This window comes from Mirounga leonina, unplaced genomic scaffold (genome assembly GCF_011800145.1).
Source record: "Mirounga leonina isolate KUSES-001 unplaced genomic scaffold, KU_Mleo_1.0 Mir_169, whole genome shotgun sequence".
Classification (NCBI taxonomy): Eukaryota; Metazoa; Chordata; class Mammalia; order Carnivora; family Phocidae; genus Mirounga; species Mirounga leonina.
Window position 1 is genome coordinate 1,088,795 of NW_023270431.1, and position 22,720 is coordinate 1,111,514.

The following is a 22,720-nucleotide window of genomic DNA, read 5'->3' on the forward strand; positions in this document are numbered from 1 at the left end:
CAGTCGTTAAGCGTCTGCCTTCGTCTCAGGTCATGATCCCAGGGTCCTGGGATCCAGCCCCACATCGGGCTCCCTGCTCCGCGGGAAGCCTGCTTCTCCCTCTCCCACTCCCCCTGTTTGTGTTCCCTCTCTCGCTGTGTCTCTCTCTGTCAAATAAATAAATAAAATCTTAAAAAAAAATATATATATATATATATTTTCTCATGATCACAGAAATAGGATCAATATCTCCACAATCCATAATCTGGCTAGCCATGGTACACCAGCTGGAAAGCTCTGTTCTATACAGGGAGAGCACAGAGATTCAAAAACAGTTTTAGTGGGATGCCTGGGTGGTTCAGTGGGTTAAGCATCTGCCTTCGGCTCAGGTCATGATCCCAGGGTCCCGGGATCGAGTCCCACATCGGGCTCCTTGCTCAGCGGGGAGCCTGCTTCTCCCTCTGCCTGCTGCTCCCCGCCTTGTGCTCGCTTACTCTCTGACAAAATCTTTTAAAACAACAACAACAACAACAACAAAACAGTTTTAGCTCCACAAACAGTAAACAACAGAAAATGATGGGGAAATGAACAAGGAGAACATATTTCAAATAAACTTAAGATTTCATATGAACTGGAATGGAAAAGTTCTAGCTTCTTTTAAAACAGTTTTAGAAAAAAAGGGAGATAATTTGTTAGTTACTAGATCAGAAGAGGTGACTAGAACCCAAAGAAAATTAACAAGTAAATAAATAATAAGCAGTATCTCCAAAATCAGCATAAAATGACCCCCTCAGAAGGAACATGGATTTAGGCACTCTTCTGAGGCTACAGATAAAAAGCAATTGGGGGTCATGTATTGAAGACAGGATACACTAAATGAAGTGCTTATAGAAAATCTGGATAGATTTGAGAGGAGGAACTAGGGATTTCAGGGTAAAACACTCAAAGAATTACTGAGAAAACCTCAAAGACTCCGTTATCACAGATGAAGATACAGATACTGTCCACACTCTGAGGAAATACATGGAATGAATTTTTGGTATGAGGACTCTAAGGAAAAATACAAGGGACATGAGCTGTACTAGAGAGGGACCAGGGTGGACAACTCTCATTAGTGAATCACTAACTCTCACTATGAGGAGCCTATCAAGACAATATCAGAGGAGCAAGTTAGAGAAAAACAAATGTAAAGGCCAGAAAACAAATGAAAAGAACAGGAAGAAAAGACAGGCATCCATCAAACAGGGCTGGCTCTGCATGAGATAGAGGCTAAGAAGCGGGTTAAACTTAAAAATTCAGCCAAACCTTCCTAAAGGAATAAAAAATATATATGCATGTGCACTTTATTGGCATATGCCACCCAGAAAGAAATGCGGCAGAAAGAAATATACTCTCGGTCCAGAACATGCAAAAGCTGAGGAAAGAGTGTCTCTTCACTGGATGTTGGGACTCAGCTTTCATATGCAGCAACAGCAGATTCATGCCAGGAATCTGATGGGGAGATTTTCCAGATGAAAGTAACACGAAGAGAGAAGCTAATCTGAAGAAAAGAAAGAAACTAACCTAAGAGGAGAGTTTCCCAGGCCTAAGCAATTCCACAGCAAAAGGCAATGAGCACAACCACTGTGGCACAAAAATAAGTCACTCAGAGCCACAAACTGAAGAAGCTCATACGGAAAATGCAACTAAAACTTTTGGGGGACAAGAAAGAAGATGAGGACCAGAGATGTCAGCATCATAAACTTCTAAACATGCCAAAAAGGAAGCAGCTTTCAAATGCCCCATTCCAAGACAAAATTTAGCAAAAATAGAATTTTTTTTCCTCAAACACTGTAAACATAGCATCATAATTAATTTCAGAGATTTCCCCCAACTTAGTTTAAGTTCACATATAATTGTCAGCAAGCAATTAGCCCTCAATGACAGGCATCCAGGCAGAATTAAAACCAATGATTTGCTGTTTACAGCATATCCTGAAATTTCTGCTACAGACTTTGGCAACAACTTGACTCTGGACCGCACAAAGTTCCGGGAATATTATATAGTTGGACTGAGAGCTAAAGGGCTGAAGTTTTGCTTTAGTTCTACAATTTCCAAGGTAAGAGACCATTCAGTGTTAATCATGTGTGTCCTAATAACCCTCTGAAATCTAGAATTCAAGTGCATGAAACTGACCATCTGAAGGACTGAAGGAACTATACACACCCAAGTGAGGGAACCGGCTGCAGGTTCTATGCAGGCACAGAAATAACATGCCTATAGCTGAGACTGAACAAACTCAGAGACTCAGAAGTGACTTTTATTTTTTGTTAGACTGCAACCACAAAGGCAAAAAAAAAATCTGATTTTCAAATATAAAATTTCTTTGGACTTACCTTAAAGATTAAGGGAAGGGGCACCTGGGAAGCTCAACTGGTTAAGCATCTGACTCTTTTTTTTTTTTTTTAAAGATTTTATTTATTTTAGAGAGAGAGAGAGCACTCATGAGCACAGAGCAAGGGGAGGGGCAGAGCGTAAGAACTCAAGCAGCCTTCCCACTGACTGCAGAGCCTGACAAGAAGCTGGATCTCACGATCCTGAGATCATGACCTGAGCTGAAATCCAGAGTCGGACACTTAACCAACTGAGCCACCCAGGGGCCCCAAAGCATCAGACTCTTGACGCTGAGCATGGAGCCTGCTTAAGATTCTCTCTCCCTCTGTCCCCCCCTGCTCTCTCTCTCTCTCTCAGGAACAAAAAAAAAAAAACAAAAAACCTCAAGGGAATATATGAACTTACTTTTCAACTGAGAATTGGAGAATGAAATGAGGAAGTCTAGATCTATATTAACATTTGGAGGTATCTCTTATTAACACTGTGTAAGTAGAATATTTTTTACTTTAATTTAGTCTCACTGCAGACCTGTCATAATGATGTTTCCCGAACAGTAAAGCTGGCTGTAATTTAAAAATAAGAAAAAAGAGAAGGGAGAGAATTTTCAGCCTTGGATTTCTACCTGCCTTCTAGGTAGAAGACCTTCTAGGCAGGTCTACTACCTGCATCTTGTTGGATCACACCTGAACCTATAGTGGTAAATGATCCACCAGTGTTTTATAAAGATACACAAAGGAACCAATGGTTGGTATTAGGAGAGTGGCCTCATGGGAATGGGAGTAGAACCATCCTGAAAGTATGCAGATTTCTTAAATAACCAAAGTCTTATTGGTTCAACCTGATGGACAGAAAATAAAAAGCTAGAAAATACTGAGGAACTTCATATCCTTGTTGTTTTGATTCCATCTGAAAGGACTTCATCAGAAGTAACACTCCTGGTATCTTGCCCCACCACTAACCCATTCTTCCTCATGAAAAAGAGACCGTTGAATCCAAGGAAAAGACCTGGGCATGTGGGATTAGCCCTTTCAGGGGCTGCTTCTTAGATCTTTCTGGCAAGATTCTAATCTTACAGTAGAAATCTAAAGCTACTCAGCATTTAGGCCACAAATTTCAAACAACTTTTCAATACAGGTAACGTTTGGGTTCCCATACATCTCTCAGTTTTCTATTTCTCCATAGACACTGATACATAAAAGAGAAAAAAAATGAATTATTTATCAATCTCCTAAAACTCCATCACTAAATTTCATGGTAACTTACGTCTCTTCTTCAGCCTTCATTTGGAAGGCATCTTCTAACCAATCTAATAATTTGTGTGTAAACTCACTCACATCTTGCTGTGGAAAGAAAAAAAAAGTCTTGTTGATATTTGAGCCTACTAATAAAAATACTAAATATTGCAACATAAAACTTATAGTCACATCAAACATAAAATTACTGACTCCTCACAAAAATATCATATGAAATGTTTCAGATCAAATACAAGAAATATTTATAACCTAACCAGAGAATAAAATCAGTACCTGAGAAAAATAAGCATTATATTGATAGTCACAGTGACAGGATTTCACTATGGGAAAATAAATATAAATTTATTATGTTACATATAATATATGCAATATTATATATACACACATATATATAAATTCTAACTTACAAATGAGATTTTTTAAAAATAAAGAGTTCTCTAATGAATCTTCATAAAATGAAGGACCCACATTACCAAAGAGCTCTTCATTATATAGACTGTTACTGGCTTCTTAGAAGGAAGACATGTTTTTCAGCAATTCATTTTCTGAATTCAACTTTTACACACTTTTTAAGCCACATCCACTTTTATTAAGATATGTTAACCTGGACAGGTTTAGTCTAATCAATCACTGACTCCCTGACTATCAAGTCCACCATCTCATGGCCTTCAAACGAATTCTCCATTCAGAACTAGCACCTACATCATCCTTGGCCATCCCTTCTTTCAGTGCTAGTTCCCCTAACACGGAAAAACAGGAATAGGCAGTGACAGGTATATTCATCAGCTACCATAATTCTTTCAATAATGTGAGGTGGAACACAGAAAATAGGTTCATCCAGAACCTAGGGAGGAAAAAAATAAACCAATCCTACTAAGACTGGGTTCATCAAAGACGGATCAATCAGTGTAAAGCAATCTGCCTTTATTTATCAAAATAGCCCCAAGTATTAAACAAATTTACTATCATATATTTTTCTAGCTATAAGTTTTCTAAAGAGCAGCTGGGTCAATCCATTCACCTTTAAAATGTTGAAACTTGGATCTAAGAAGCTTAAGGAAATTGTTCCAAAGCCATATAGCTAAAGACAACTAAACTCAGCACAAAAATTCAGTTATAAACATCCATACCAACTGTAGTGGGTTAAATAGTGGCCCGCCAAAATATATGTCCACCTGGGACCTAAAGATGTAATCTTATTTAGAATATGGGTCTTTGAAGATGTAATTAAGGTAAAGATTCTCAACATGAGATCTACACAAAGATTGGAAAATAAAAGCAACAAAAACACAGTTAATGTAGTTCAGAGTTCTAAGTAATTAAGGAAACTACCATGCCAACAAAAATAGGCATACCAAAAGCATGTATATTATACTGGCCTTGGGTTTATCACACATTCGTGAAGATTTATAACTAACATTTTTGAACATCCCTAATTTTACCCACTGTTTTCACTTATTAATTTCTATCACAACATAAATTACAGCTTCATTTATCTTAACACTTTCCAAGATCACTGTTACTTTTTTCTTAACTTAAAAGCAAATCTTCCAAATAAGCAATGTTTTAAATGGCTACAACTTATTTTTAATAAAGAGGAATAACAATATCTTCAATTGTCATGTGTCTGAAAAAAATGCTTAAGGTATGACCAGATTAAATAAAATACAAACATTAATAAGTAAGTAAGTAAAAAAGGCTACCTGCTGGGAGTCATTTGATTTGAAAGCGTCCTTAAGAATTTCAACTGCTCTTGATGGATCAACATATTTCCTTTTAGTACCAATAAGAAGTGCAAATAGATACCGCAGCTCACACATAAAAGGCAAATTCCGATGCTCCTATTGGGGGAAAAAACCCTTAAGTGAAGATTAACAAAATCTTTACTGGTAAACAGATATTCATTTTAATAAACCAAAAACTTAACTAATATTGATTAGGGAGGAGTCCAGCACTCCTACATCATAATTAAAGAGTGTTGTGACCTAGGACACTCAATGGAGTTGAGGACGAAAACAGCAGAGGACCTAGGCTTAGCTCACAATTTCAGCACAAATGCCACATTTTCATAGCTAATCATGTTATTACCCAGCCAAGAATATCCATCCTCTCCTCATTCAAGTCTATTTATTATAATCCTTTCCATTCAGCAAGGCCCAGCTGCTGTGGACAGCAGTAACAACAGCCAACATTGAGTGCGTGCTAACTTGGTGCCAGGCACTGTTTAAGTACTTTTCCTCAATAAGCCCATTTAAACAAAGATCCCTCCTCCTCCATGAAGCTTTCCCAGACCCCTCCAAGTCAATGATTCATTTCTTCACACTCCACATCTACTAAAATGAATGTCTTTCACTGAGCAATGAATCACCAACTGGCACTGTCATGGGATGATCCTAATTATCACACAGTATTAGTCTAATAAGTAATTAGAATATATACTAATATTAAATGAACCTATCATCCTTCTAGTGCTCCTTTGAAATCTCAACTTTTGTTTCTCAACAAGACTGTAAACTTCTCAAACACAAGAACTTCTGTATTTCTTCCACAACTTTCTGCTACACAAAGCAGGCATTCAATTCTTACGAACATCTGATTTCACCAAACCCTCTAGAAAAACCAAGAGCCCAATATTATCAATCATGAACAATTTATTTTAAAACAAGAAGGAAATTTTTTTAAAGAATGTAATTCACATACCTCAGTGAAATATTTATGGTAACAAATCAAACAAGCAGTTCTTACTATAGTTAGCTCTTGCAATAACAATTTTAACAGATGAAGCTTATATATTTAAATATTAGAAAAAAATGTCTGAGTATATGGTTAGTTTTCTCAACATCATAAAACTGTAGGGGTGTGTATATGTGTATAGTTGCTGTCCAGAATAATATAATCCATATAGAAATAGCTGTTCCTAGAATGCATTAAAAAAAAAAGGAGTCCTAAAAAATAGGCGTAAAGGAATAAAACATGTGACTCCAGATACTTGTCAACCGATCCAAAAACAATATACCATTACAGCAATCACAAAGTGCATTATCTGAATGAAAATATTAATTTATGGAAAACATGGATTTTATGTAAGTATAATAAATTCCATCATCAGGGCGCCAGGGTGGCTCAGTCAGTTAAGTGTCTGACTCTTGGTTTTGGCTTGAGTCATGACCTCAGGGTCCTGAGATCAAGCCCTGCGAAGGGCTCCATGCTCAGTGGGCAGTTTGCTCAAGATCCTCTCTCCCTCTGCCCCTCACACCCTCCAACCCCCGCACTCGCTCTCTCTCTAAAATAAGTAAATCTTTTAAAAAAAAATTCCACCATCAATGATAAAGTTTAAAAGTTCTAAATGAAAGAAAGCTAATCTATGATTTTTCTGTTGTACTTCATACTCCAACACAATTGCCTTATATAAATACTGGGTTTTAAAAGTGTAAACACAAAGAATTTTAATCCAAAAAATAATTTTCAGAAATAGCCCTAATTTCCTGAAATCAATTTCTCTTTCTTTTATCACCACACCTACATCAGTGCAGTTTTTTGAGACATTTCAAGGATGAAATAAATGACTTTTGAAAAATAACTCAATTTCTGCTGAGAAGCATATTGGAAAAGTAATATAATAATATATAGGTAATACAATGAAACATTTTTGCTCTCAGCCAATTTCCGTGGCTAGAAAATCTTTTTGAATTTCAAAAGGCAAAATTGTAATTGATGTAATTTATTACTGCACATAATAAAATATACAATTTTATGAACTTCAGACATGTAAACATCCGTAAACGCATCACCACGGTCAAGATAATGTACCTATCCATCACACCCACAAGTTTCTTCAACCCTTACTCCCCTCCTCCATGATCATCCCAAAGCAACCATGGTCACTTTATAAAAGTTATATAAATCAAACCACACCCTATGTACTTAATCTGGTTTCTTAAAACAGAAGAATTATTTTCACGTTCACCCACATGATTGTGTGCATTGACGATTCGTTCTGTTTTGCTGCTCAGTGGTGTTCCACTATATGGCTGTCCCACACTTATTACCAAGTGACCTATTCCAGATGCTGTGGATATTACTTTAAGTGTCTCTGTGTAGACATAAGTTTTCATTTCTCTTAAGTCAAAACCTGGAGAGGGCCTAGGTTCTATGTAGATGTCTTTAAGACACAACCAAACCATTTTTACAGAAGCGTTATACTATTTTATATTCCCACCAAAAGCATAATGGGAGTTCCAGGTCCACATTCTACAATATTTGGATATGGATTATGTTTTTAACTAGTTCTTCTAGTGGGTCCAATGCGGCACCTCTAGTTTTAATTTGCATATTCCTGTAACTAATAATGTCCAGCACCTTTTCCTGTAGTTATTTACAGTCTGCATACTTTCTTTGGTGAAGTATCTGTTCAAATATTTTTTCCAATACAGTAATAGGTTATCTTATTATTGAGTTATGCAAGTTCTATATTCTAGCCACAATTCCTTTATCTGATATATATTTTGCTAATATTTTCTCCTCGTTGTGGCTTAACTTTTCATTTTGTATATTTTTTCCAAGATTACAAGTTTTTAATTTTGATGAAGTCCAATTACTCAATACTTTCTTCTATGATTTGTAGCCTTGTTTAGCCCCACTTAAGAAATCTTTTAACCCAAGACACTAAAATTTTTTTTTCTTCAAAAATTTTTATAATTTTCGGGGCGCCTGGGTGGCTCAGTTGGTTAAGCGACTGCCTTTGGCTCAGGTCATGATCCTGGAGTCCCAGGATCGAGTCCCGATTCGGGCTCCCTGCTCGGCGGGGAGTCTGCTTCTCTCTCTGACCCTCCCCCTCTCACGCTCTCTCTCTCTATCTCATTCTCTCTCTCAAATAAATATTTTTAAAAAAATTTAAATTTTCATTTTCGTTTATATCTATAATCCATTCTTAATTTTTTTATATATTTGAAAAATAAATGACTATGTTCTGTAAGGGTTGAGGATTATCTTTCTATGACACCATTAGTTTAAAAGATTTTCCCTTGCCTATGAATTGTTTTGTCAATTTTAATTAAAATTAAACTCACCCTATATATATAGGTCTATTTCTGGACTCTATTCTGTTCCATTTATCTATAGAACTATCTTTTCACCAATAAGAATGCCTGAGAGTTGATTCCTCCAACACTGTCTTTCTTTTTAAAATTATATGGCTAGTCTACATTCTTTGATTTTCCACATAAATTTTATTACTTTTTTAAGATTTTATTTATTTGACAGACAGCCAGAGAGGGAACACAAGCAGAGGGAGTGGGAGACAGAGAAGCAGGCTTCCCGCAGAGCAGGGAGCCCAACGCAGGGCTCGATCCCAGGACCCTGGGATCATGACCTTAGCCGAAGGCAGATGCTTAATGACTGAGCCACCCAGGCGCCCCTCCACATAAATTTTATGTCAATTTGTCAATTCTTGTGAAAAAAGTCTGCTGGGATTGCACTGAATCTACAAATTAAATTGGGGATAACTGATACCATAACAATATTGAATCCTCTGATCATTGAACATATCTACTTCCTTAATTTCTCTCAGCAATATTTTGTAATTTTCCATAGAACTTTACCCCTAATAGTCCACATTTTATGCTACTGTACATAAGTATTTTTAAATTAGATTTCCCATTGTGTTGTATTTAGAAATACAGTCAATTTTTGCATGTTCGCCTCCTATCATGTAACCTTGCTGAATTCATTTCTTGGTTCTATCTTTATTTATTTACTTACTTACTTATTTATTTAGTACTTAGGATTTTCCACAGACAATCAAGTCATATACACAAAAAGAAAGCTTTTTTCTTCCCTTTCCAATCTTCATGTTTATTTCTTTTTCTTGCTTTATAACACTGATTAAGAACTCTAGGCTACTGGTTAACAGCAGTGGTGAAGGATTACATCCTTCCTTGTTCCCAATCTTTGGGGCAAAGCATTCAGTCTTTCACCATTAAGTGTTATACTAGTTGTAGGCTTTTCATAAACAATCTTTATCAGGATCAGAAAACTTTCAATTTCTAGTTTGTGAGATTTTAGATACACTTGTTTTTGTCATTTTTTTTTATTTTTAAGATTTTATTTATTTATTTGACAGAGAGACACAGCGAGAGAGGAACACAAGCAGGGGGAGTGGGAGAGGGAGAAGCAGGCTTCCCGTGGAGCAGGGAGCCTGATGCGGGGCTCGATCCCAGGACCCTGGGATCATGACCTGAGCTGAAGGCAGAAGCTTAATGAGCCACCCAGGCGCCTCAAATTCTCTTCTTTATCTACTTAGATGATCATATGGTTTTTCTTCTTTACTCTGTTAACATGGTGAATGACACTGATTTTTGAACACTAAACCAATCCTGCAGTTCTAAATAAACCTTTCCAGTTGGCAATGAAGTAGCATCCTTCATTGATATTTCAGGATTCAATATGCCAAAAATCTGCTACAACTTTTTGCTTCTATATTCATGAGGAATACTGGTTTTTAGTTTTCTTTTCTTGAAACATCTTTTTTCTATTTTGGTTTCAGGGTAATAATGCTGGGCTCATAGAAAGAATCGGGAAGTTTTATCTTTTCTTCAGTTTTCTTGAAAAACATGTAAAGAATTAGTATTATTTCTTCCTTAATGTTTAGTATAATTTACCAGTGAACTACTTCACTGTTGAATTTTTTTTTTTTTGCTGAGTAGGTTCTTAACTAAAAATTCATTTTTAATGTAATGTAAGGATATTGTGTTTATAATATTCCATTATTCTCTTTTATTGTCTAGAGAATATGTAGTGATATCCCTCTCTCTGATTCATTATATTGCTAATTTGTTTATTCCCTCTTTTTTCTTGCTCAGTCTACCTAGAAACTCATTAATTTACTGATCTTTAGAAGCAGCTTTTGGTTCCATTAATTTTCTCCACTGTCTTTCTCATTTCTATTTCAATGACTTAGCTCTTTATTATTTTCTTTCCTTTACTTTCAAATATTAAAGTGCTTTTTTTCCTAATTTCTTGATGTGCAAAATGATGTCATAAATTTGAAACTATCTTCTAATGTGTTTAGTTCGTGTATTTTCCACTAACCACTGCCTTAGCTGCATCCCTCTAATTCTGGTATGTCATATTTTAATTTTTATTGTTTAAAATATTCTAAAATTTCCCATCTGATTTGTTCTTTGTCCCCTGGGTTACTTAAAGGTGTATTACTTAATTTCCCTACTATCAGGGGGATTTTCTAATTATCTTTCTGTTGTCAAATTCCACCTAATTCCACTGTGGTCAGAAAACACACTTTGTATGCTTTGAATCCTTTAAGATTTACTGAAACTTATATACCCAAACTTGTTACTTTATTCATAGCTAAAGACAGAAATTCCAGAATGTCTCTGTTATTTGTAAAATTCAAAACTCCTTCAGGTATTTGCTCATTGGTATTTAACTAAACACTTTCCCTGTTCAAATGCTTCTCATCTCTGAGGAGTGGAAAGTATGGAAATATTGTTTATTTGGAAATATTTGCTCTGAAATCAAGACTTTAATTAATATAACCTATGAGTAATAAGGTTTTAGCTATTTATATGGAGATTAGCTCTATTATGAATTTATGCATCTTTGTTTTCTCAACATTTAACATGTTTTGTTATCAGTTTGTGACTGTTTAAGCCAAAAGACACTATGTGTGGGAGTGGGGAGGGATGAGGTGTTTACAGTAAGAATCCATCTTTAAATTTCTAATAACCTCACAATTCTCCTAGACATTAAAATTACAAACAGTACAATAAGTATTTATGTATAAAATTAGTTTCAACTTCTAGAATAACCAAGTCTACCTAAAATACAAACTGATTTCAAAAACTACATCTCTTTCTCTAACTCAATATGTATGTAATATTTATGACTGATTTACCTGCTGATAAAAAATAACCTAAAAAAAATCCTGATTAGCAATGCATGCAAATGACATCTCTGTGATCTGACCAAAGTGATCCCCAAGGGTATTCTGTATCTTAGCACATTACTTTTCAAACTCAGTGTTGCAGTAAACATTACATAAGTTGGATATAAATTCACTATTAAATAATAAGTGGCAAGAAGACACACTGACACCTTTTTAAAAATCTGTCTTTTATCACCTCAGTTGAATGTAGCACCAATCAGTTTTGCTGATAACTATCTCTAAGTCACACATGTTTGCTTCAGAAATGTCAAGTTATAGTATGTATTGATATCCCCATGCCAGATTAAATAACCTCACTTGTGGAACCATCTTTTATAAAATTGCACAGAATTCTTCTAAATAAGTGTCCTTTTCAGAATGGAAGTAGAGATCCTGTTAACTCCTTAACCTGAAGAGACCCCTGGACATGCTGCCCCTTCCATTGCAAGAAAACAAATTTCTCTAGAAAGGTGCTGAAGATTGGATTTATGTATTTCCCTAGTACTCAGCTGAACAATTTTAAAACCAGCTCTGATACATAAGCATGGATATCACAATTGTTTTTTAAATAGGATTATAAAACTGACTTGGTCTTACTCAATGTTTTGAAGAATAAAATAAATTAACTCTGTAAAGCACTAAAATCCAGAAACAAAAAAGAAAAGGTCAAGATACTATGAATACCTAATTGGAAGCAATATTTCCAAATAATGTCATGTAAATTATAAATCTACTTCAACTGAGATACCAGAAGAGAGAACAGTGATTACTAAACAAGTTGCAATAAAGAGAATCAATAGTCCAAAAAGTTTCACGGCAAAGCTGTAATGAGTGAAGGGGTTTTGCTTAATTTCTCTGGAGGTCTGTGGGGTTGTCAAGTGATCTGGATTCCCTTCTGAAAATGGCTTGTTTACCAGCCTGATACTTTATAGCTCAAAGATTACAGCCTGAAAAGCAAGCTATAAATTGTTATATTCCCACTAGCTTGCATTATAAATGTTTCATGTTTGCAGAACAAGTGGTTTTCAAATTACACATTAAGAGAAAAACATGATTTAATTATGTATCATTAATACAGTAAGTCACACAAAGTTCAACACTTTATTGAAACCTAAAACTTGAACTTCTTTGTGCAACCAGTCCCCTTTAGGGCTACAATTTCTTTATGACAAGATCCCTAGAGCCCCAAACATTCACGTACATCACCTCCATAATTAACTTTTTCCATTAAGTATACATTTCTGCATCAGTCCTATCCTTGAAAAGCTAATATGAATACAGTAACTAACATCATCTGAGGCACTTACTATGTACTAGGCACTTCTAAGCCCTTTGTATGTTTTATCTCATTTAATTCTCACAACCCTATAAAATAATCACTATTATTATTTACACCTTTCAGATAAGGAAACAAAACAGGCAGGTCAAGCCCTAGGTCCACAGCCAGAATACCCAGGCAATCTAGCCCTGATTATCTGTGTGCTCTGTCACATTATATTGCCTAACAGTATTAACTTACAAAATAGAAGTTACAGATTTGCACTGCAAAGACAGCCAGTGCAACACTAATCTTTTAAAAGGCTCATCTACACAAACAGTTGAAAGAAATTTTTATTCCCACCCAATTTTTCAGGAGGCAACTGAAGAAAGACCTTGAATTATAAATTGAAACCTATAAAGTTTACTGAAATTTGACAGTACAAAAAAAAAGAAAAAGCAATTACTAAAGTGACACAAAAAATCGGCATATTACTGACACACGTGTGAAGAAAAATTCGTATTTATATTACACTGATGAAGAACAGAAAGTTACTATAGTAACCGAAAATAATGGGTTGATATTCAAATTTAACAGTTCCAGATTTGATGAGACAAACTGCCCCAAAACCAAGCACAGATAAAAGAATAGGATGACCTATATATATATACATATATACATATATGTATATATGTATATATATACACGATGCTTAAAAATCTTTCATAATTTTACCTTTTGATTTCGGGGTAAATCTTGAGCATTTGACGGAGGCTTGTAATTCAGAACTAATCTTCTAAATTCCAAAAGATTGAATAATGACTGAAAAAGAACAACAATTTAAGATAACCTAAGGGAAAATTCTATTAACAGAACTATAAAAATATGACTGGTCTCAGAGATTTATTTTTGACTATACTACTTATACACAGGATTGTTACCACTAGCACAAGGCCTATTTTCTCCTAGAGAAAATGTCAAATTTCTTATATACTGACACACTGTTCTTGATCATTAACAATATTTATTGTAGTGGAAAGCAGAAAATTATATGTGGACAATTCAAAAAACCTACTATATATCATATTATTAAAAGCCATCTTTCTTTAGGTGCTTAATAAGCAGTTTCCTCAAAATAAAAGGTTCACAAATGCAAAGTCTAGAACTTTTTAGATGTATTATGTTCACTGAGTTATCTTGAGGTATCAATTCTACCAAAATATAGTACAAATAAATTTACGGGCCAGTGGCTAGGTGACAGAGACATAAAGAAATTACCTATTACCTCTATGCTCAAGGAGACACACAGCCTAGAAAGCACACAGATATTTTAACAATAGAAATTTGACTCCAACATACAATAATACTGATCTCACAGAGTGTGAGAGCATATGAAAGCCACCCACGGAAAGGCTTCCTAGAACTATTTTTTAAACTATTGCCTGTAACACATTATCATCATGGTGAATATTTGTCTAAAAAAATGAAATAAAATACAACTGAAAATATTAAAACATGTCATACATAGTAAACGCACCACAGAATATTGTTTGCAAAGTTTTCATTGTACATATTTTACATACACATATATGTGTTAAGTGCTTTACAATATAAAAAATATTCCCTTCTGGGAGTCACAGTTTATTACCCTTGAAAATCACTGTACAGGAGGCAATAATGTACGAGGTCTTAGCAAAGCTGTGTGAGCCAACGTGATAGAAGATAAAGGTAGCACCACAAATCAATGATAAAATAAGGTTTTGTTTAGGAGCTGGGTGTTGGGAAAACTGGCCCACTACATATAAAGAAAAAGAATCAGATATAGATATATATAGATATGGATGTGGTTTAAAGACCTAAATACAAGAGGAAAAATCAAAGCTGTAACGGAAACTATAGGAAAATATTTTGGTTATCTTGGAATCCACAAGTATTTCTTTATTAAATATGAACACATGAGATAATTCATTTATTCAGTCATTTAATAAATATTTATGGAGCACCCACTACATGCAGATCTCAAGGGAGACAGGCAGCAGAAAATAAAACATTGAGTCTCTGACAAAATAAGAATAGCATAGAAAGTGAAGAGTATGTAATCAAAAAGAAAAAGGATTCGAGAAGCATGTGCTTTCAAACACAGCTGTGTATCAGAGTAATTGTGGAACTTTAAAAAATACCTATGAAGCCTCTCAACAAAGATATAAAGTATCACAGAAAACTCTGAAGTACATCAACAAATCAATGGATAATTTCAAGAAGGGCAAGATTAGCAATTCAGATCTTCCTGATTTAGGATGGTGTTACATCTAGATCAACCCACCCTAAGATTAAAATATCATTAAGTTGAGGGCGCCTGGGTGGTTCAGTCGTTAAGCATCTGCCTTTGGCTCAGGTCATGATCCCAGGGTCCTGGGATGGAGCCCTGCATCGGGCTCCCTGCTCGGGGGGAAGCCTGCTTCTCCCTCTCCCACTCCCCCTTCTTGTGTTCCCTCTCTTGCTGTCTCTCTGTGTCAAATAAACAAATAAAATCCTTAAAAAAATAAAATAAAATATCACTAAGTTGAAAATGCATTTTATACACCTAGCCGACCAAACATCATAGCTTAGCCTAGCCCAGCCCAAAAGTGCTCTGAACACTCACATTAGCGTAAAGGTGGGCAAGATCATCTAATACAAAGCCTACTTTATAACAAAAATATTGAATATCTCCTGTAATTTATTAACTACTATACTGAAAGTGAAAAAGAGAATGGTTGTATGGGTACAAAATGGTTGTAAGTCTATCAGTTGTTTACCCTCATGACCATGTGGCTGAGTAGGAGCCCGCATCACCAGAGTATTGTACCGCATATTGTTAGCCCAGGTAATGATCAAAATTCAAGGTAAAGTTTCTACTGAATACACACTACTTTTGCACCACTATAAAAAATCTAAGTTGAACCATGATAAATTTGGGGCCATCTATACTCTCAAATGTTGCCAAATCCAATAAAGGGCAAAAAACTAACCTTTGGATTTGGCAATTGGGAAGTCATCTTTTCAGCAGAATGGTAGAGGAAGAAGAGCAAGCAATGGGTAGTGAAGAAATGGGATATAAAGGGAACAAGTATGGACTGTTTTTAGGAGAAATTTAAATAGGAAAGAGAATAATGACAAAATAGGATAATCCCAATCCCACTTCTCTGCTCTAAGCTCCCATTGGGGATCATTTTCCTTCTTCCTTAATACCTTCCTGAACAATTAGAATTTCTGCTGGTGTGGGCCTACTGGTGATGAATTATTTTCACTTCTGTTAGAGTGAAAATTGTTTTTCTTCATTTTTTGTAAGATTTTTGCTGGTTATAGAATTCTAGACAGCCAGTTATTTTTTCTAGCACTTTAATGACAGAATTTCTATTGACAAGTTAGCTGTCAGTCTAGTTCTGCTTCTTTATAGAGGTGATACAGGCATACCTTGTTTTACTGTGCTTCCCTTTAATGTGTCTTGCAGATACGGTGTTTCCTATAAATTGAAGTTTTATGGCAACCCTATGTCAAGCACGTCTACCAGCACCATTTTTCCAATAGCACTTATTCATTTGTGTCTCTGTGTCACATTTTGGTAATTCTTACAATATTTTAAACTTTTTCACTATTATTTTATTTGTCATGGTGACCGATGATCAGTGATCTTTGATATTACTAATGTAATTGTTTTGGGGCATGTGCAAACTTAATCAATAATGTTGTAGGTGTTCTGATTGCCCCACTAACTGTCCATTCCTCTATCTCTCTCCCTCTCCTCAGGCCTCGCTATTTCTTGGGACACAACAATACTGAAATTAGGCCAATTAGCAACCCTACAAGGGCCCCTAGGGGTTCAAGTGAAAGGAAGATTCAACTGATGTGGCAAACTTCACTGCCATCTTATCTTAAGAAATTGCCACAGCCACCCTAACCTTCAGCACCCACCACCCTTGTCAATTAGTAGCCATCAATATTGAAATAAGACCCTCCACCACCAAAAAGATTATGACCCACTGAAAACTGCATTTTTAGCAATAAATTATTTTTTATTTAAGATATGTACATTGTTTTTTTAAATATAATGTTACTATATACCGAATAGCATAAACATAACTTTTATATGCACTGAGAAACCAAAAAATTCATTTGCCTCATTTTGTTAAGATACTCACTTTATTGTGATGGTATGGAACAAAACCCATGTATCTCCAAGGTATGCCTGTACATCTTTCCCACCTCGCTACTTTTTTAGGATTTTCTCTTTGTCTATAGTTTCTTCCATTTTATTAAGATGTGCCTTGGTACAGTATTCTTTATATTTATGCTACTCGATTCCTACTGCTTCCAGAATCTGTGGCTTGATCTCATTTAATAAATTTGGAATATTCTCAGTCATATCTTCAATTATTTTTTTTGCCCTGTTCCCTTTTTACTCTCCCTCTGGAACCATAAATACACTATGTTAGAACTATTCATCATGCCCAAAATATCTCTTATATGCTCTTATCTGTATTTCATGGCTTTAGTGTGAAAATGTTCTTCAGACCAATTGTCCAGTTGACTAATTCTCTCTTCAATTGTGTCAAATACACTGCTAAAGTCATCCATTAATTTCTTAACTTTATTTTTCAGTTCTAAAATCTCTATTTTGCTTTTTTTTAATAGTTTACTTTTCTACTGAAATTCTCAATCTTGCTTTTAATTCCTTGGTCATATTAATAGATATTATAAACAATCCAATTTTCAGGTTTCATACTGCTGGTTATTTTATCTTAATTTTTGGATATACCTTATTTCCTAGTATGATTATGACTGATTTGAGTGCTAAACATTTATTTTTATGTGAAAAGTAGAGAAAATTCTAAGTTCTAGATAATAGTACCTTCTACAAGAATTTACATTTCCTTCTGGCAGGCAGCAAAACTGGGCCATTTGCAATCCCAGATCAACTTAAACCAAACAATTCTGAGATGCACTGGGATTCAAAAACTATGAAGCCTGGCCTATTTTCAGTTCTCATTAATCCAAGGTTCTAGCCCTCTCGAATTTAACAAAAGTGTTTACTAACACTCCAAGTCTGTACAAAACTTTGCTTACCTTCCCAGCCACTCAGCAGCCACTTCTGGAATTACTCAAGGATAAAAATCAACCCAACAAATGAAGCTTATTCTAAAAATCCAGTTTTCTCAGAGCTTAGCCTCAAAATCCCACACTGCTTTAGTGTTATGTGATATAGTCTTCAAAAGTTGATTTGTTGTTGTTGTTTTGGTTTGGTTGGGTTAGATTCCAGCAAAATACCACCAGGTAGACAGTCTAAAACAACCTAATAAGCTATTACCCAAAGTAGAACTTGTGACCATTACAATGAATCATGGAAATTAATGTTTTTAAGTCACTAACACTGTATCCTCAATCACAGTCATAATAGTATTGGTCAACATATTTCTTCAAGAAAGATGGGAAAGGGTAATTGTCACCACTGCCTAAATTGTGTTTGTGATTGATGCACCCTGAAAACAAGTATCCTTTCACTCAGTCCAAAGCTAAAAGGTATATTTGAAGAGCACTTGGTAAAATGGAATTTGGTTAAACTCTTGCTAATAACAGAAAGCTATGAGAGATGAGATTTCAAATAACTTGTGGAAGACAAAGAGTGATGACAAGAGAGCAAAGGGATATAAACTGTCTATAATGAAGACACTGAGGAGAAGCAAGATCAATTCTCCTTGGTGGATTAAAAAAAAAAAAAGGAATAGTATCACTAAAGTTCAAGGTAAGGTAGGGACTGAAAACAGATGGCATGATTAAAAGATAAAAGTCTGTATACAGAGCAGTTAAATCCCCATGTCCTTCCCAGATACAGAAAGGTCAGACAAATACCACCTCCTTCTGTGGGATACAGGATATTTAGTCTTTGGATATAATTGAACTAAACTGACTTGGGTTCAGAAAAATCAGTCATAGTGTGTGAGAGGGAATAAGATTCAGGGCTACAAATGGGAGGATTAAGTAAAAACCCTGCAAAGTGATCCCCAATCGACCTTTCCACAATATCCTTTCCCTTAGGCCTGCTTTGGAAAGCCAGCAATCATGCTTAAAACACAAAGAATAGGAATCCAGCTTGGACTTGAGACAGAGAAACCTTCCGTGGTAAAGGGAAACAAATTTAAAAAAAAAGAAAGAAAGAAAGAAATAGAGCTAATATGTTTACAAATACAGAACATATCATTAAGACCACAACAGAGATGTTAAGAGTATTTACAAAACTTTAAGAATAAGTATATACAAAATAGAAAGAAAAAAAAGGTGTCTTCCTGACAACACCAAAAAAACAAAGGATTACAAAGGGCTACTCCCAGTAAATCACTGTAATGTTTACAAAGTCATAGAAAAATGTAAACACTGACTACTGACTATTTTAAACTTACGCTATAACTATGTTGGGAATGAAAGAAAAGGCAATTCTAGGTATGTGAAATGAGACAGCTAAATCCCCATTTATCTCATCAGGAAGGCATGTCATTTAGAAAAATGAAGATAAAAGGAAAAACAGCTAGAACTGGTTGTAGTTGTTATTAAGAAGCAGGACTGTGAAGTAGGGAGGTTTGGGGCAGATTACTACTGTTTTTCATCATAAGCCTTTTATTGCTATGGAATTTTTTATTTTCTCTTTGAACCAGGTACTTAAATTTTTTATGAAAATTAAAGATTTAAGAGCAAACAATGTGAATAAACATGTTAAATGATATCCTAACATTTTTTGAAAAATTGCACCATCTTCTCAATCCCATTCATCATTAGAGTGATAAAAGCATCTTAAGTCTTCAATTCCACCATAAATAATATATCCTACTTTTTCCAATGTGTCAAACACTGTATTCTATACTGATATAAAACAATAACCTAGAAGATGTGTTCTCTGCCTTCAGGATGCTCATATTTTAGTCAAACCGGAGTTACATGACTTATGAGTAAGGTGACCGACCATATCCTTTATCTTCCAACTCACAATTCTTTTAATTCTGAAAGAGAGCTTTAAGACTTAATAAGAGGCACCAGTAGATCTACAAAAGAAGTAAACTGGAGCTGTACAAGGCAAACTGAGAAGGATGAACACCTTACTTCTGAGCATCTCAGAGGCATCCAAATGAGAAAGGTACCAAGGGTCATCATGAGAATCCATAAATTACACCCCAAACTAGCAAGAGAGGAGTATGCTTCTAAGTAGCTACCTCATTCACTGATACCCTAGTGGAGAAAAAGCAGCCCCCATTAGTCCTTTCTAGGTTTAAGTTCCAGGATAAAAATACTCCTGACGAGCTAAGGGGTTAATGCTCAATCTAGAACAGTCAGGCTAATATTGCTACCATCCACAAGATTATTTAAGCCATCCTCTGTCCCATCTTCTCCCTATTTATAGTCCCTTTCTGATACTGTGTCCCTTTTCTCCCAAAATATTGGTCCCAGTACCTAAAAAGACAAGTATAAAGCTGTACCCTCTGTAGCCTATCCCTGTTACCTATTTTGCAGTTAGAGGTTTATTATCCAAGGAAATTTCTATAATTGGCAGATATACTTACAAGGAAAAGAAGTCCCAATTGTTTCACACTAGTCCTGCCAACTAAGTAAATTCCATCCCTGAGAAAATTTTGTAATTGAAACCTTATAGTACATTTACATCATAGTTTGAACAAGTTCCAATTCACTTGGGAAAATACAATAAGAAACTTCCAACACTAACAGAGATTTCCTGCCCCACTTTTCTTTCATAGGTGAAAAATTCCATTTATGATGATAAACTTTTACATCTCAGATGGTATCTGTGGAATTAAACAATAATGTCACAAAATGAAAAAAATAAAAGATTTCAATTACTAGAGATGAAAATGAAAAGTTACTTAAATAGAATACAGTAAAATTACAGTAAGGAAAAAAAAAAAAAAACCTGAAGTGATCTTTTGACAAATTCTTCTTCCCATCCACACTTTTCCAAAACCTGAAGTTTATAATATATTTCCACACACCTAAAGCCAATGATCTAATACTTCATTATAACCCAAACTTTTCAAGGCTAGGTCACTTCTCCTAGGTATCCAGATTTCTCCAAAAAGAATTAAAAAATATATTATTAACAATAATCCCAAGAACCCTATACTAGCCTATTTTAGGATGCTACCAGTTAAACAGCCAGTAATTTAAGGAAAAATTTAGAAATCAGTAAAAATTACTTCAATTTTTAAATAGGACAAGCAATTTTTTCCAGCCCATTCTCCTCCCCACCAAAAAAAACAAAAATTTGAAAAGTAAAACAAAAGCTAAGATCAGCAAACACCACTTAGAGTAGAAATAGATGTACCACTGTTTCAAATTTGAACTAAGATACTGAAAGAAGTTTATCCTATGAAAACAAAAAGTGGTTATCCCCATTTCTGTTAGTATGAATTTAGTTATCATTTCAAACAGGCCTTTCTTACAACATGGTGTAGAGAAATAAAAGGCACCTATTCTAACTAACAAATACTGACTATTTTTAAGTACTTTCTTCTAACAGGTTTCTGAAAGAGGCTTCTAATGAAGGAGCCTCACTAATTGGCCATTATAGTGTAGAGATAGCACCTACTTGTCCAAATACAGGCAGCAAAGTGTATTCATAAAGACTCATATCACAGCCTTAAAACTGTGCTTCATACTTTTAAACAATGTCTAAATTATAAAATTTAAATTGGACAATAAATGTAAAAACTCTTACAGTGCAAATAAAGTAAAGCAAGACAAAAACTAATAAAATTTTAGATATTATGAATATCTAAATATTCATTAATAATTAATCAAGGATAGGAACAAAGGTATTATTATAGATTTATAATAATTCAAGTATTCCTTAACATTTTAATAGCCTGAAAAACAAACAGTATAGCATATCACTAACTAGTATATGCCAAAGAATATTAAAGAGTGAGACATAAATCTAGAAAACCAAAGTTAATCAAATTGTATGGTATGACGTGCCACGCAAAAAAGTGGGGGGAAAGTTGGAAATTGTAACACTGAAGTAGGAAAAAAGTTAAAACTACAGATTAATCACCTAGAGAACACAATTAACAATCTTAAAGAAAATGAACTAAATAACCAGAGTTAGCTGCTTTACTATCACAAAGAAGTTTATGCCATCATACATACTGGCTTGGAAAGCTACAGAATGAAGAGATGTTTTGAATATAAAAAGAAATGGCATACAAAATGATTTAAATAGTATTCATCAGGAATACTAAATAGTAAGATACAATTCAACTGCATTAGGAAAATTAAACAAAATATTTTTAAAGGGTAATAAAAATTAATTATTCATAGATTGTTTTAAGGAAATTATTTAATTCAATGTTTTATAATCTGATGGATAACATTATCAATGTCTAACTGAAAATGGTAAAGAACTAAAAATAGTAAAAAATAATAATAGTCATATCTCATAAAAGAAGAACTAAAAAACAAGAAAGAAATCTAGTCCACATTAAGAAGATGCATAACTATGCATACAGAAATTCTTCACTTTAGAATAAGGATCTCAAGAAACATTTCATAAGGGTCTTCTAAGTTAAAAAAAAAAAAAAGTGTTACTTTTAACTATTAGTATTTATTCTTTACATCATTCTCACATATGCATTGAGAATTACGTCAATCTATACCCTCCTCAAACAAAATACCTCCTTATATTAAGAAGAGTATTTAAATGACTATAATTCTATGAATAACATTTTCCATTATATACAATAAACCTGATTTGATTAACAACAACAACGAAAACAGATCGGGTTTCATATCTTGGTTATCTCCTTCTCAAAATTTGCAGAGAATTACACACAAAAAACGTTTTTCACCCTTTCCACTCTGACAACAATTCCTAAT

The 22,720-nt window shown here is 34.6% G+C and overlaps 1 protein-coding gene across 4 annotated transcripts in view; it reads right to left on the minus strand.

The window, feature by feature from the left end:
• USP25 (ubiquitin specific peptidase 25) overlaps positions 1 to 22,720 on the minus strand; it is a 129,529-nt gene that overhangs the window by 60,632 nt on the left and 46,177 nt on the right. For 3 of the 4 annotated variants that reach the window (XM_035015122.1, XM_035015124.1, XM_035015125.1), the window contains exons 6-8: positions 13,541 to 13,627; positions 5,309 to 5,446; positions 3,616 to 3,692 (exon numbers count right to left, since the gene is read on the minus strand). In XM_035015122.1, coding sequence (XP_034871013.1) covers positions 3,616 to 3,692; positions 5,309 to 5,446; positions 13,541 to 13,627 — 302 coding nt within the window. The remainder of the gene's footprint in view (positions 1 to 3,615; positions 3,693 to 5,308; positions 5,447 to 13,540; positions 13,628 to 22,720) is intronic. The other variant, XM_035015123.1, reaches the window with a different exon arrangement.